Genomic DNA, 15,904 nt, shown 5'->3' with positions numbered 1-15,904 from the left:
GATTCTAGTATAGCCCTAATCTGCGTAGCTTGTCTCTTAATTTAACTGAATTTAAAAATACTGCTAAGTACCAGCTGCCATCAGTTCAGTGGGGCAGTTTGGCCTTGGAGAGAACAACTGGCTTTGACTCATAGGCACCAGCTGTCTAAATGTTAAGTGTATGGTTTTTAACGGGGGGCAGTAGGATCCTAATATGAAATGGTAGAGGAAACTATTACAAACTAAAGGCTAGTCATACTTTCTCCCAGCAGATCTCACTTTACCAACCAGGATAGTAATGTGGCCTCCCACTGAGCCGTGGAGAGGGAAGTGATTTCAACCAGCTTGCGTGTCAGTGGTGGGGCTGAGAGCAGGAGCCAGGAGCTGATCTCTTATTTCACAAGAATTAGTGGGGTGTTGAGCTTCAAAAGACTGTTTAGATAAATTAGAACAGTTCAGAATCTCCACTATATCTAAATCTATCTATCTATATCAAACTGAGTACCAGTAGCCTTGTTTTTATTCGGTTTTAAGTGTGAATCGGAATTTCTCTTGTTGGTTCGACATGCGTTTCCCCTAAGTCAAGGGAGTGGGGAAGGGCCCAGCCGTGGGGCTGCAGGCCTCAGCTTGCTGCTGGCTCCCAGATGCTGCTTCAGTTGCAGCGTGGGCCTACAGCATTTTGCTGGAACTGCTCAGTCTTAGGTTTTCTTGAAGGTGCTGAAGTCAGCTGCGTCCCAAACAGCACTGTGGCTAAAAGCTCTGCTGATGTTAATGCACTCCAGCTCTTGAGTTAATTCCAAGCTTCTCTCTTACTAGAGTTTTGTTACACGCTTCCTATCCCAAGCTGGACTGAAGCTCACTGTGTAAGAGTTCAAAGAATAACCAGGATGGCTATTGCAGCACTCTCAGTGCTGGATTCAGTGGTAGAAAGGTGATTAGAGGGATCCGTAAAGTATTTGACCGCCTGTAGCGGTGAAGTAATTAAGCATTTGTTGTGGTAGAAGGATTGGGGGCTAATACCCTGCATACAATTTCTCTGACGTTCAGGGTCTCGCTTAAGATATCAGCAATGACTGAACTGGGAAAAGCAGCCAAGAGAACTGAGGGAGAGCTAGAGGGTGCTGGGGAGTTGACAGAAGAGCCTTGTGATACAGGGTGAGCTGGAAGAGTGGAAAGGCTCTGTGGCAGAGGGGGGAGGGCAAAGGCTGGAAGGCTCAGGCAGAGAGAGATTCAGAGCTGTGCAAAGGGAGGCAGAGGGGAAAACATCCCAAAGGTGGCACAGAGCGGGAGCCTGGAGGAGTGGAATAAAGTCCTGTAGATGCCTGTGAGACCAGAGTGAGTGTGACTTAGCTTGGCTGGGAGAGCTCTCAACCCAGGTGATTAGCTTGCTATGGCACAAATTAATAGTGCAGATGGTGTGCTCGCACTGGAAGGAAAGCATGGCACAGCAATGAATAGGTAAAGATCTCGTTGAAAAGGAGGAGAGGTGACTTGTGCAAACTAAAAGATCATTCTGGAATACAGGGAAAGGCTAACAGTAATTTATGGACACTTCTGGTCAGGGTCAGGAGCCATTCTTTAAGGTGCATTGGTCTGAACTTGACCCAAAAGTGATTCACCAAAAGAACCAAATAACTTCCTAGCGTGAGCAGACCTGTCATCTACAGAAGTTAAACGTAGGAATTGTGAATGGTGGTATTTATGTGAACTATCTTAACTTTACAAACACTCTGTAATCCCTTTGTTTTTCAATTATAAGCTGCATTGTAGGGTCCTTTCAAAGGAAAGCTTGTTGTTCCTACTGAACTTGAATGAATTCTTTTTCCCATTCTTACAGAGCAAAAGCAGTGCCGTGTTGTTCACAGGTATGCATGTCCAGAATAAGGCTCAAAAAGCACACGGACTGCACAGCAGGAAAGCTTAGAGTGGATCTACTTGTATTTAAGCAGAGAATAACAGAATGACTTGAATAGCCCAACAGGTGACTGGGGAGTACGTGAGAACAAATCAAAGGTACTACAGCATAAACAAGATGCCTTGCTTGCAGACAGATGCAGTAGAGAATGTTATGGTAATGTGACAGTATGCAGAGAAGAAGGGGTGGGTGCCATGCTTTTGAGGACAGAATGGCACAATGTCCACGGGGATGTGAAATGGTGGTGTTTCAGCCCTCCTACTGTGAGAAAAAGTACTCTCTGCGGAAACAGAACAAAAGCATATCTGACCAAAAAAAATTGCAGTTATGATATCCTAGAAGTCTTACTGTTACTTGAAAGATAATGAAGGGGAAGCAAAAATACTTAAGTCAGAATTCTATTTCCTCTAAGAAATTTGTACTTCTCAGTCATGTTAACATAGTTCCTTTCTATTCCCTTCCTGCACCGTTTGGAGATTTAGTGTATAAGGCCTTTAAAAAGCTTAAGGATCTTTAAGGTTGGACATGCATTTGCATTGGACAAAGCATAGCCAGAAGGAAACGAGGACACTATTTTAACAGTGTTTTGCTATTTTTATTTTTAGAGGGTCTCTCTCTGTTGTGCTTTTTTCCTCATTCTGGCAGTGGTGTGAGTGGCAGCCCTGAGCGTTGTTAGTAGCTAGCCTAGATATTAGCTTTCAGGATTACTGCAGCTTAAAAAGAGAGAATTCAAAAAGACCTGGAATGAGCTTTAAAATACAACAAAAGCTGTCAAGCTTCTTTTTCAGTATCAATGGAGATATCCAAATGCTTAAATACGTGTGTGTGTGTGTGTGTGTGTGTGTGTGTGTATACTTGTAAATACTTATTGGCAACTTGCTAATTCAAAGAATATTTACATTTGTGTATAACAGTATTTATGGCTAACAGGTCCATGGAGAAATCTTGATTTGAATCGGATATCACAGAATTCTAAGAGTTTGTACTTTTACTAGGGGATTGTGCTATTTAATATATTCAGTTAATGGAGAAAATACAGCTCAGCTTATTTTTTTAATTAAAAGCTAAAGACTGAAAGTCTACTGTCCTGGAGAATACATTAAAATATATGGTTATAAAAGCAAATACTTTGCCTACCCTTACTGTATTTGAACACACTAGTACCAGAACATCAGGTGTATCTCAGCTATTGCTGAGGATGTCAGTTTGTTCCTGATGGTGTCACCTTGAGCACCGTGGGTTCCTTCCTCCCTGCCACGTAGTTTCAGCTCTTGTATCGCTTGTGTGCTGCCTTCTCCCTTGTCTATGTGGGTTAACAATGAGCAGGGTCAAACGACAAACTTTTTGTTTCCCTGGAGGGTTATTTTTTGGCTGGATCAGTTCCCCATTGCAGTTCCCTCTCTATCTCAACAGAAGTGGTGGCATGAGGGGAGAAATGAGAGGCTGGGGGGTGGGTGGGCTCATTTGCCTACATGAGCTATGTCAGAACTCAAAGCGTGGCCTGCAGCAGGTGGGTTGGAGCTTGATGATCCTTGAGGTCCCTTCCAAGCCAAGCCATTCTATGATTCGGAGCTGTTTAACTGTCTCTGTCTCCCCCCAGCATCTTCATGGAAGCTGTATTCCTAATTCCTCTCCTATTTCCCGATAAGGAAAAAAGGCAGCCCAGCCTCTTACATACAGATGAGACACATCTATGCTATCTGCCCTCTTTATAAGAATTGGAAACCTTCCTGCGTTCAACTCACCCCACAAATATGCTCTGGAGCTTTCTTCGTCTTTCTTGAAATAGACGACGCAGCGCTCTGTGCTGGGTTAGTGCGGTTGGCCCAAGGCCAGGAATGAGCTGGGCCCCTCGGCCAGCCGAGCGCCGGGACCTGCTCCCACCTCCCTCTGGTCTCTGTGCCCTGCAGCTCCAGATGTGCCGCCCACAGCTGGGCACAGCTAACACTGCCCCGTTGCTCTCCCTTCTCCCAGTGTGCACTCTTGTATTTTGTGGTAACGGGAGACAGTCCTATTTTGCTCTAATGCTGAAAGCTCAGGAGCAAAGCAAAGGGGATAGTGGCAGTATCTGTTAATATCCCAGTGTGCCTGCTTCTCCATTAGAGATGCTTCCTAATCTGAAAGAGTTAAAAATCAAGTATTCTGATCCCCCTAATTCTTAATTGTTTTGAAGCTTGTCACAGATGTAAAGACCTACAAGATGAAGCATGACTGATGTGACTTCATAAAAGTCTCCTGAAAGCCAGAAGTCAGGATCATGTTTTAAAAGCGGACATTTCTGTAGTTCTCAGTAGCTATAAACCGGTTTTCTGCATTTTTGTCCAATTTGGAAAAAACTCCTGAACTATTCTTGCATTGCATTCTTAAGAAATGTTTGTAGGTTGAGGTTTTGAAGGGCGAGATGCCAAAAAACCAGGGCATTTTAATTGTGCCTTCTACCACTGTTCTACAGAGTTGCTTTTAGGATTCTGGAATTCGCTGTGATTTTATTTTTTTCATGAAGAAAGACAAATCCTAATTTGTACCAACAGGGCAGCAGAGCACGTGACTCAGGAGTCAGCTTGCCATGACTATAAATGTCCAGCCCCGAGACAAACAGAGCCCATGTTCCTTTTTGTACTCTAAAATGACCACTGCTAGCTTTACAAGAGAGGTGCTATCCGATCATTCTCTGGGCCGTTTTTGCCCTTAAGTATCTTCTTTTTTATTCATGTCATTGGAAAACAATATTGTGCTTCATAGTTTTAAAGACACCGTTTCTAGCTGCTTTCCGTGTAAGTAGTTGAGTAGGTATATTTGAAGTTTCTCCTTAACGTACGCAGAGGAACACGCTGAAATTCTGCATTGAGCAAACAGTGAGAGGCCAGGTTTTGACTGCTCTTTATTTCTCTTTGTTGTGTAGCTGGCATGCTGCCCCCCATCCCCAGAACCTAGAATTTGGGAAGCGTTCAGTGTCTTCAGTTCTCTTGCAAGTCAGAAGATAGCTTTGTTGTGCCCCATGTTAATAATGATCTTGTTCTAAAAGACGCGTCTGTCTCACGATGGATACCAGTTTAACTTCTACCATTCAGAGAAAACAAACAGGTTTAATCTTTTCCTGTGCCTTCTGGCCTGCTAAAACTGTAGTAAATTTTCCTGCAGCTATAACCACAGAAACAATGCTGCTTCTAGCATTTCCCGTGGGAGAAAATATGTAGCCCTTTTAGAGCTGTTCAAGAATCTTGCTCTCAGTGACTAACTGCTGATGCTGGTATTGTGTTCGCTCATACCGTGATTTGTATCAATGAGATTTTGGGGGGGGGTATGTATTTTTTGGAAATGAGACACCCAAGGATAAGTATGCCTTGTGGTTCTGTAGACATCCCAAGAATCCTGACAGGGAATGGGAAGGCCTCAAAGGCTTCAAAATCCTGCAAGCTGTGTGGACAGTGGGAACTCTACTGGGGAATGTGGGGCCGTGCAAAGCCGTGTTTTCCTGGCCTGTCTGTGAGGCACAGCGCCGTCAGTGTCAATGCATTGCCAATGTCTGCAGCAGTACTATTGCCAACATGAAAAATGCTAGAATCAGTCTTTCCTCATTGCTGTCCCCTTTTTTCCCTGTCACAAGGTTGCTGTTTTAAAAAGTCATCCTTATGGATTTTCTGTTTATACAAAGTAGAAGCATTTAGAGATGAAATCCAGAATATCCCTCCTTTGGGAGAAGGAAAGATACAGTAGCATTGTAGGAGGGAATACAGGATAGGATCCCTGGGAACTGATGAAGAAGTAGTCTTAGTACCCTCCTACAGCCCAGGAGAGAGCTCAGGTCTCTGAGATGCATTGCTATCAGGTAGATTAAACCTCATTTTTATACGTTTATCTATGCTGTTGTGAAGCATGGCACCAGCCACAGTCTGGGTGCCTGGAAGTATGAGGATAAGCCCCACCCAGTCTGCTTTCAGGCAGGGTTGTGTTTCACTTCAATTCAGCTGGCTTTTTTTTTTTTTGCAGACATTGTCAATTCTGCTACAGAGAAAGAGGTCCTGATGAACTGTAACTTAAAAACTGAGAAATATGTCAATTAAGACATAATAAATATCTCAGTAATTATTACTGTCCTTTCTGCTTTATTTTGCTGTGCAAACAAATAGTTAAATAGTTCAAAGGCAGTTTTCTTTGGAGAATGTTTATTTGATTGAGTTCAGTGTGGCTTAGACCCCAAATAAAAATACTAATTTCAAACAGAGCACTACTATAAAAGTAGAAATAGTCTGTGGCCTTCTAGACCTCACAAGCTATGTTGGTTTGTTACACAGAGTCAAAACAACGATGTCCCTTAAAGCACATACACATTAACTCAGTGTCTTTCATACACCACAAGCTTTTATCTCAGATCTGCTTTTCTCCCTAGTTGTTAGAGCTGTGCCAAAATCCCTGAGATCCTGGGTGAATTACAGACTGCTTGGCTAAAAGCAAATATGGTACAAATGGACCGTCCAGCTTAGATTATTAGAGAACAGACTTTGAGAGCTACTGCTCCTATTTACTAAACTTACAATGCCGCATCCTTTGAATTTTACAGTAGGGCTTGTCTTCCCTTCTAGATCCCCTTTTGCAATCCAGAAAGTGGGGTGAGGAAGGATGCTGTGAATGCTTCCCTTTTCAGAGTTGTTTTCTTCCAAGTCCTTAGCTGGCTGAATCTTCAGATTTCTAATATATATGCTAAGCATTAAAAAAAGCACTGCTGGTTCGTGATGAGCTAGGCCAAGTTCAACCACTTAATCTGACAGTCAAACTCATGCAGATGCTAGTAGTACAGGAACTTGGTATCATGCCAAATCTGGAGAGTTACCTTTGATCTGTCTCCAGATTCCCCTTTATTTGTAAACATCTAGCTAATCACAGACTTCCTCTGACTTTTATGAAGTGGAAGAAACGGCATCCTTTGTAATATCTATGAAGTGTTTTAGCTTTGCAGATGTTCATGGATTTGTGCGATGGGAGGTAGGAGCTCCATCTGGCGGCTAACTTAAAACATGCACATTTCCAGTTAAAATGGATCATTTCTGCAGTTCAGCTGAGTTTAATGTGTGAAGAGCATAGAAGCAGATCCTCTGTGCATTCCCAAAACTGCTTCTGCTTTTAGGGCAGCCAGAATTTTTTAGAGTCTGGACGGAGGGCACAACATTTTACTTCTAATCTAGCTCACTGTGGGCTGCGAGCTGTTACCAATGCCAGCAGCACTTCGGTACTCACAGCTCTGTACGTACACCACACGACCACAGTTGGCACTAATTTACAGTATTTCTGCAGTTTCATCAGAAAAAATGTGACTTAATATTCACAGGCAGCTCACCTTTCCATGCTCAGAGGTGGTCTCATACAGCATAGTCGCTGCATTTGAGGGAAGCAGTGCGAAGAATGCCAGTCGTGCCACATGAGCTGCGTATGATCTACAAGTTGCAGAAATATTTCACTGTAAAATGCAGGGTAGCATCTAAATAAATACTGATATTAAACAATGATACTAATTAAACATTGATATTAAACATTGATATTGCCTGCGGGAAAATCCTTTATTAATTTATAAACAAAAAGATGCATTTCACAACCTTCGAGCTAGTCAGGTAAGAGCTACTTTGAGATAAGAACATCAGTCCAATATATTCCCCTCCCAGATTCAAAGAGTGTATTAGGTGGCTGCACTGACTAACAGTACTTTGAAGCTAGCAGTTTGCCCAAAGGTATGCTAGGAAATTCAGCCCTGAGCTGGCCTTCAGGATGCTCTAGCACGTGTACAAGGCTGATAAACCTGGCTTCACTTGCAGCCTGAAAGCCCTTCCTGCTCTGCAGTGCAGATGCAACCACTTAGTCCAATGCTGCTACAGTGCATGTAGAAATATCAAGTGTAAATCAGCCAGCAGTTATGTGAAAGTGGGACAGTCGTATACTTTGTGCAATGCGATTTCCATACCAGAGAAAGAAGTCAGTGTACCATGAAAAAAAGTCTCAGGGGATTGTCTTTAGAAGTTGCATCCATGTGTTTCCAATGCCTTAACTGTTCCTATCGGATACAAAGCTGCTCACATTTGTCATGTTAGTGTGGTCCAAAGAGATGGGAATTGCAAACATTTATATCATTTAGCTGCATTTAACCCAAAATAGTAACTCTGGGGGAGGTAAAGTAAATGTATAATAATCACCTCTGAATTGGGCAAGTAAAATCAACAGAAATGAGTGAAGGGGCAAAGACAAAGCAGTGAGAAGTATTCCAGAGTGGTGGGTGTTCCAAGCTATGAGAAGTCCAGGCTGAAAAGAAATAATACTTATGTAATTTTTGAACATCCGCTAAGCCAAGCCGTAAACCACTGCTGGAAAGTTACACATGCAATAGCAAAAATAACCTCGGAGGCTATAGAACTGAAGGTTTTCTTCAGCAAGTCTTTAGCTGTTTTGAAAATGAAAGGTAAAAGAGGAAGAGACAAATGAAAAGTTTCTGAAACAAGACCAGAACATTGTTGAAGGTTGTGTTTTGCTGGGGTAGAGGTTGAAGGAAAGGAACCATAGAGCTTTTAAAGAGTTCCCTTCTGTGGTGGGTGTTCTCAATATAACTGAAGCATAGTATTTAGAGCAAAACCACACCACGGTGAGGTGGGAGGGACCACATCATGCTAGCAAATATAGTACTAGAGTGTGGGCTTCTGACTTTTAATATTTTTCTTGCATTTCTTTTCTGCATGGCAGTAGTGAAATAGGGACTTCTAAGCTTCTGAACAACTGAGAGAACCAGGTTTGAAGAAGACATGAGGAAGAACTGTCGGCAAAAGATTTCATAAAAACTCAGAACCACGTGTGCCAGGTCTGAATTGGCACCACCTTTGCTTTTTTGACATACTGCAGCAGTCGCAAAAGGCACCAAAGCAGTCAAATTAGAACACTCAGTAATTGTTTTGGACTCTTCTCTGTATTACAAAACTTACTTCCTTGTGACTATTATTTACACCTGTCAAAAACAAATTTGAAGTCTCTTTCATGGAGCAGACAGCCAAAAGAGGCAGATGCCAGGCATTAAGGGCTGCGCTGAAATGAGCTTGCAGAATCTGCTATTCATATGTTGCCATGCTGCTTTTATGAAACGAGGCTTATTAGAGTTTCTGTCAAAAACTGTTTAGACTTCTTAGCTTTCAAGTTAAAAGTATGTACTTCTGAACTAAAATTCACGTGTTTTTCAGACAGTTACAATGCTAAACTAACGAGTGTTAGAAGAGAGGGAAAAAATGTTTTAGTCTGGAGTACAAAGTGAAAAAAAAAACTTTAAAACTGAGCACAAAGGGTCTCTGAGGAAGGAAGGAATGGTGAGAAAGATCCAGCTGACCTGACTCCCTTTGCTGCCATGATCATCATATGCAAGCTGAAGAGGACCTTCCCTGGAGCTCAGTGCTTATATGTGGAGAGTAAAGAAATGGTGCTCTGGTCTTATTACAAGGATGTGAAAAATTGTGACCAACAAGGAGATGAGTAAACACGCAGTAATCTTCACAGGGCACAGTGTGCACCATGTTCTGGATCTGTACCTTGAAAAAGCTGGTTTGAAGAAGAGAATCAGGCATTCATGTTCAGATTTGAGTAATTTAGCAACCCTAATTTTTCCACCTAAATTAATGGGAAGTGAACAAGCAAACGAAACAAAACAATGCAGTAAATGTTCAAAAATAGGGCCAGCATGGCTTAAAAAAAAATAGTAATTTCTTTTGCTTCTCCAGACAACTGGATCAAATTGATTCATGTAAGCAGACTAAACATGCTGATCTATATTCTGCTGTAGTTATGCATCTTACTAATTCTACTTATGACTATAAAAGGATGTTTTATTGTTTAGTATAACTGTTATCTCAGTAAGAATCTGTCTGCAATTTTATTTATAATTGGCATTATTTTCATTACTGTTGTTATGAAGTATGTAAAATATTGTCTGTATTGCAGCTTGTACAGGGCATGTGTCTGTGCTTGCTTTACTCTTTTTGAGTTGATAAAGTTGCTATACAAATGCAAGAAAAGATGTTCAGGTATCTTTGAATGTTGTTCCTTAATCTGATTTCAGAGCCCCAAACCTTTCAGCCTTTAGGTGCTTAAGGAAACAGCAGTATTAACACAAAACATCTCAAAAATAAATACAGGAATTTTAAAGGGCTACAGTACAGGACTGGAATGCTGACACTGCTGTCCCAGTGGTGGTGCTAGAGCAATGGGGAGGACAGTGAATATCCAGAAAATGCAAGATACCACTGGGGACTCCTGAGGGAAAAGGCTCGTTGTAGGTGGGAAATCTAATAGAAAATGTGATGTCCTTTCCATAGGGAGCAGGAAGCACCCACTTCTGCAAAGCAGAGAAGAGAAGGGAAATATGTTCATAGTATCACCTAAAGATAGGCCTTGAACCATTTAACTTCCCTTATTTTTTAAGCAGAGGACATCTAGAACAGGCTCTGACTGTTCTGTAACTTAGCAATTATTTGTAGTCTATGTAGAGTATCAATGAAGACATGCCAGGTTAATTTTCGTCATCTTTAAAGCTTAATCTATGCCTCGATACAGTATCTTTAATAAAATGTTATTACGAGTCTGCTTATTATTTTTATTTAATTCCATCTTACAGCCGAGTTAATAACAGTTCCAGCAACAGGGTGAGGTTCCAGTTACCATCAGCTTCATCTGCTCCTGCGTTTTTCCCATTCACCTAATAAGAGTGACAGTATCGAAAACTGAGATGAGTAAAATACAAATAACACAAGAGAAATTCACAGCACTGCTGTAGCACAGTTACCTTCAAAAATCTTCACACTAAGCATCTAACTGAATCAGAAAGATATATCAAATTATGTCGACCTGTGAGTATGAAGTATTGTGCTTTCGTTACATTGTTTTCCTTGTTTAAGACTTAATATCATTTCCCACCTTTACAGTTACTGCCAATAATTATAGTCTGGTTAATGCCATTCATGGCTGTTCTAGCCAAAATTCTTTGTTTTCATTCACTAAGCACCTGTACCATACAAGTAACCCCTTTATATATTCAAACAAGACCAAGTAGAGTTGGTCTTTAAGTATACTAGAAGATATTAGAATTTAAGATAATCTTAGCAAGATGCTGATATGATGTGAAAACATATGACGCTATTTAGTAGGAGCAAGTGCAATTTGGAATTATTAGTAAGAAAAGGAACAGCTGCTTAATTTCCATTGAAAAGAATACACGTGTTATTTTGGATCGAGGTCTGAAAACAACTGCAACATCGTGCTGTTGCAAATAAAGGTGAATATTACGTCGTCAGAACAGGAGTATAATGTGCTCCTTCAGAAATGCTACGGCATGAGTGAGTGATGTCTCCTGTTTTGATTTCGGCCCTTGAAAATGAAGATATAATTCCATGCAGAGAACCCAGGAGAAAGCAATGTGAATGTGAAGGAAACACTGCTTTGAGGGCAGATTGAATGATTTTAGGCCATCTTATAGAAGAGATGGTGGAGGGGAAACATAATAATTTTCATATCTGTAAAAGCAGTGGGCAAAGAAAAAATAGATTAGTGTTTTTTCATAACCACAATCAATAGGAATAGAAATGGTTGGTTTAAATTGCAAGAAAAGAGACTTCAGACACAAAAAGGCAGACTAAGTGACCTGTTGAGGTCTTTTTCTGATCTGATTCTATGCTTACTCGCAAACTAGCTGCTTTAAAGTCCTTTATTGTTGCCAGTAAGCGCTGTCTGTTAGAAAAGGCAGCTGCAGTTATAAAAAGTAGTGTAGAACGGAATGCCTAAATTGCACAACACACCAGTTCATCTGGTTAGCTTTAGTGATACCACCCTCAGCTTTTAATCATTCCTCAGCAAACTTTCAGACGTATTCGTAAGTAGGAGTGCCTTCAAACCACTTAATTATAAAATAATTATTCCTTGAAACACCAAGGGCTGGTTTAATCAGTGTTACAAATTTTCTTCATTTTGTTGAGTCTCATCAATCTGATACAGCCCTGTTATAGCTGTGACATGGTGTAATCAGCTATTTCATTTCTTAAATTGGGAAGAAAAAAAAAGCAAACCTCTAAAATTCACCTGGACAATCCTTCAGGTGTCATCTGAAAACGTGCCGAAGATTCAAAAGCCAGAAGGTGAATAAAGTCACATGCATTTTTTAAGCTCATAATTTTAAACTTGATTTCTAATTTCAGATTTGGGATTTTTGAACGTCTGGTTTGGCAGTAGCACATTACTGTGCCCTATATGCTGCTATTCTAAGTATTTCCACATGACTGCTCCACATGACTTGTATGATTTACAGAAAACACGTTATACCGACTTGCAGATTTTGTTTTTCATGGGGGAAAAAAAAAAGTATTTAAGAGAAAACATGAATTGTGGTTGTCTTTCAAATAGAAGAGCGTCTACATGCAAAAAAGTGAAAGTATCTAAATACAAAATAACTCGAAAAGTTACATGGTTCCCCCCTCATAGAGTAGTGTTTTTAACACAGTAGAGCCTTGTCAGAAAAATCTGTTGTCATTTCAAACGCTGGTGGTTCTTGTCTGCATTCCAATTACCTTCACAGATTCAAAAATAGAAATGAGATGAAAAAGTTGCAGTGATGAAAGGGCAGCATGATCAAGAATTATTTGTTCTTGGAACAATTGTTGCTTAGACTTTTCTGTGCTGGGTGATATATTGGAAAATAATTCACTTATGCTCGCCAGTACAATCTGAGTTATGCTGTTTTCTGAATAGTTTTGCAAATGGCTAATAATCTCCAGAATTTAAGATCTAAGATGTTGTGATCATCAGACCTTAGCTCTTGTATATGACAGGCCATCATGTTTTAACTTTATTATTTTTATGAACCAAGCAGCTGATGTCTGATTAAACTGTAACTTGTGTTCAATCCTATTTTTATACTATATTGCCTTATGAAATATATGGAAAAAAAATCTTCCTGTTATCAAGATAAGGATATGGGCTGAGTGCTCAGTTCCATTCCAGATACTGAGCTCTTGCTTCATAGAAGAAGTCTAAATATCATCTCCAGCTCTGTCTGGGTGATGTAATGGAGAATAGCCTACAGCATAACTGCCAAGCAGGAGACATGGATGGATGGTCGATCCTAAACACAAATAAGTGCAGCGGGAAGGGGCCTGTGTACTTCCAGAGGTACTGTCTGGATGTTCTGGGAAATATGGCTTACAGATTCAGGACAGGGAATCCAGCAGATGTTTCTTTAAAAGGAAAATCAGACTTGTGTCCTCAGCATAAAACTCACTCTTTAATTTCTGAACCAGTCTGTTTGGCTCACCTGTAACATGACTGCATATGAAGCAACATAAAAGAAAATCCTCTGGCTCTTCCCCTATGACAAGATGACTGTAGAGATGAGTTGGTGCACAAATTGTGCTGTAAGTCTTAAGAGAAGTGCTGACAAAAAGCAGGCTTGTAATAGCTCTGCTGAGAAGAGAGAATAAGTCTAATGATGTTCTAGAGGCTCTTCTCTCTAGTTAGACTGGACTTTCTCTAAGGACATCTGTAAGAGATGAGCAATGATGACAAAATCACATCAATTTTTGCTTGGAAACGAAAGTTAAAAAGCAGCTTAGACCTGTAGGTGTTGTTATACAAGAAGAAAGCAGCAGCTGTGTGCTCAGCTGAAAGAGAAATACTTCTGCAGGGGGCTAAATTAAGTATTTGGTAGCCTGAGTCCACAGATCTTTTGATTTTTCCTGATACTGTCCATGATTGCCCATGATTTACACTATTAGCATTAAAATGGTATGCTCATGCACTCCTCCAAGACATTTTCCCCACATTTACTACAGTGAAACTCCAATTAAAATTTAAAAATACTATGTATTGTACAGACTGGTGGTAATAGGGTAAGCAGTAATCCAATCACCGTGAGCAGCTCTTTAGTGGGTTATCAGCGCATCTGGGTATCTGCACAACTATACCTGGGACATATTAGTTACTGGACAAAGGGAACCATCACCCCAGACAGGTTTTGTCTGGAGCTGTTGTGCCTGGGCTGATAAAACATGATTAAAAGCTTTTGGCCAAATTCATGAAATCTCATTTCCGAATCTGTTTAATTACAAATACATTAAAATGAGATATCAAATTAATTTTGATACCAAGCCTGCTAATTATGTTAATCAGTATTTTTGTGTTATTTCCTGGTTCATTTATTCTCTCCATTTCTTTTTATATATATGTTTCTGAGGCAAGAATCCTCCTTTTGCTCTGAAATAACAGTGTCTGAGTTTGTACTGCATCTACCAAAATAGGGTTCTCATGTATCACCAGTGTTCCTATGGATAACCCTCAGAAGGATACAAATAATAAATGACATCTATTTTTCACCTGAAGCTTAATTTATCAGCCAGCTCTCTTTGTATTGCTCCGGCACTTATCTCTGCTCCCTAAGATACAATCAGCTGAATGAAGTAGCAGGGAATTACAGGAAGAGATAGTTTAGTGATGAATCAGTCACTGGTTTGACTACAAGAGAAATCGACACCCTTCCCATCCAAGAAATATGCATATGGGATGTACAGAGAAGCTCCTGCTGGAGGTACGGAGACTGACAGCTTCCATTTTCCATTGATTTCTTCTGGATTTCTCCAAGGTCAAAACCCTCTGTATTAAAAAGGACTGGGACCTGTGGAAGAATAATAGTTACTAAGTATGTTTGTTATTTAGCATGAGAAATTGAAGCCCTTCTGTCCCCAAACTACACACACACATAGGCTACGTAAAAGAAGTGGAAACTTCATGTCACATAAAAAAAGCTTTGGAAAACACACTAATTGAAGCAAGGCTGTTTTTGAAACTCTGTAGTAACTACAAGGGCATAAATCAGTCTGGTAAGAACTGTAACATTTTCTATGAGGGCTGCTCAACAAAATGCTAAAGGCTGGGGACAAAATTAACGAAAGATGACTTAAACGGTGCATTTAATCCTTTCACATAACACAAGTCTGTGGCTAGCAGACTTCTAGCTGCACTTTTAACATGGCTGTCCACGAGGGGAAGAGGGATCTCAGCGTGCTATTTTGCTCTCTCTCTGCTATAACTGGAATATTTTGAAGTGTTTGTCTCAAGGTTAGGAGGAATAACACAGAGGAACCACGGCAGATTTTCATGCTTTTCTTCAAAGCCTTTGCCTAGCTCCAACTTAATATCCTCATTGCTTTTGCTAAATGTAGGCGTGACGACATCTTACATTAGCACAACAGACAAAAATTTGGAGACGTTTCAAGAATGGTCACCACGCAGCCACAGGCAGCAACAGGGCTCCCAACCGCTCTGCTGCTTCCAGAGGGGAAAGCGATGTGCCCTCCTGCGGGGCCGTCGCCCACCTGGGAGCCCACAAACGGAAACACGGGGGGGTGTCGAGGGCGACGGGCTGAGGGGCCGGTGGGGGACTCAGCTGTCAGCCCGCCAAGTTAAGCCGAAATAAGGTTAAACATTGCTTCAGCCCCGCTCGCTGCGGCAGTTTCGCTCCGATTGCCCTCTGGCATAGAGGGAGCACGAAGCTTCTTGCTTCCTGAGAAGGGTCGCCGCGGACGGGGGGGTGGCCCGCGACCCCTCACCCTGAGGGAAAGGGGCAGGCGGGCAGCAGAGCGCGGTGCGGGGACGGGAGGGGGGAGAAGTTGTGTGAGTCGCGACCAAATAAGGGTAAATTCCCCACCAGCTGGCGGCCGGCTGGGACGTGACACGTTTGAGTGAACTTTCAGGAATTACAAACACTACGAGCAGCGAGCCCGGCCGGGCCTGGCCGAGCCCCCGAGAGGCAGTGCCCACTCGCAGCAGCCCTCACAGCGCCGCCCGGCCTCTATTGGATAACGCTGATGTCAATCATTCGCATTGCGTCTGACGTCCGCTGGAACTTTCTAGCAGAGTTACGGGGCGGGGGCGGGGCAAATGAGGAGAGCGCGTTGTGATTGGCTGAGGGGAGTGGCGCACGCTAGAAAGCGAGACGGATCGAGAAAA

The 15,904-nt window shown here is 41.6% G+C and overlaps 1 protein-coding gene and 1 long non-coding RNA gene across 11 annotated transcripts in view; one reads left to right on the top strand and one right to left on the bottom strand.

The window, feature by feature from the left end:
* The window catches only part of PPP1R36 (protein phosphatase 1 regulatory subunit 36), a 58,925-nt gene that overhangs the window by 12,591 nt on the left and 30,430 nt on the right, over positions 1 to 15,904 (top strand). For 4 of the 9 annotated variants that reach the window (XM_015287880.4, XM_015287878.4, XM_040701590.2 and 1 more), the window contains exon 3: positions 8,618 to 10,493. The exons of 3 other annotated variants lie outside the window; for them this stretch is intronic. In XM_015287880.4, the coding sequence (XP_015143366.1) occupies positions 8,618 to 8,628 (11 nt within the window). In that variant the 3' untranslated portion in view covers positions 8,629 to 10,493. Of the gene's footprint in view, positions 1 to 8,617; positions 10,494 to 10,529; positions 14,284 to 15,904 lie in introns of those variants that run through there. 2 more of the 9 variants (XM_015287879.4, XM_025151016.3) reach the window with 1 other exon arrangement.
* On the bottom strand, positions 14,284 to 15,741 carry LOC124418019. 2 transcript variants are annotated; one of them, XR_006939469.1, is made up of 2 exons: positions 15,135 to 15,741; positions 14,284 to 14,570 (listed from the first exon to the last, which is right to left on the bottom strand). It is a non-coding gene; the product is annotated as an uncharacterized LOC124418019 (long non-coding RNA). The 2 variants fall into 2 exon arrangements; XR_006939470.1 differs by having other exon boundaries at positions 15,603 to 15,741.

The sequence above is a fragment of the Gallus gallus genome, chromosome 5 (assembly GCF_016699485.2).
Source record: "Gallus gallus isolate bGalGal1 chromosome 5, bGalGal1.mat.broiler.GRCg7b, whole genome shotgun sequence".
Taxonomy (NCBI): Eukaryota; Metazoa; Chordata; class Aves; order Galliformes; family Phasianidae; genus Gallus; species Gallus gallus.
Note: the sequence above shows the minus strand (reverse complement) of the source record. Positions and strands in the feature narration are given on the sequence as shown.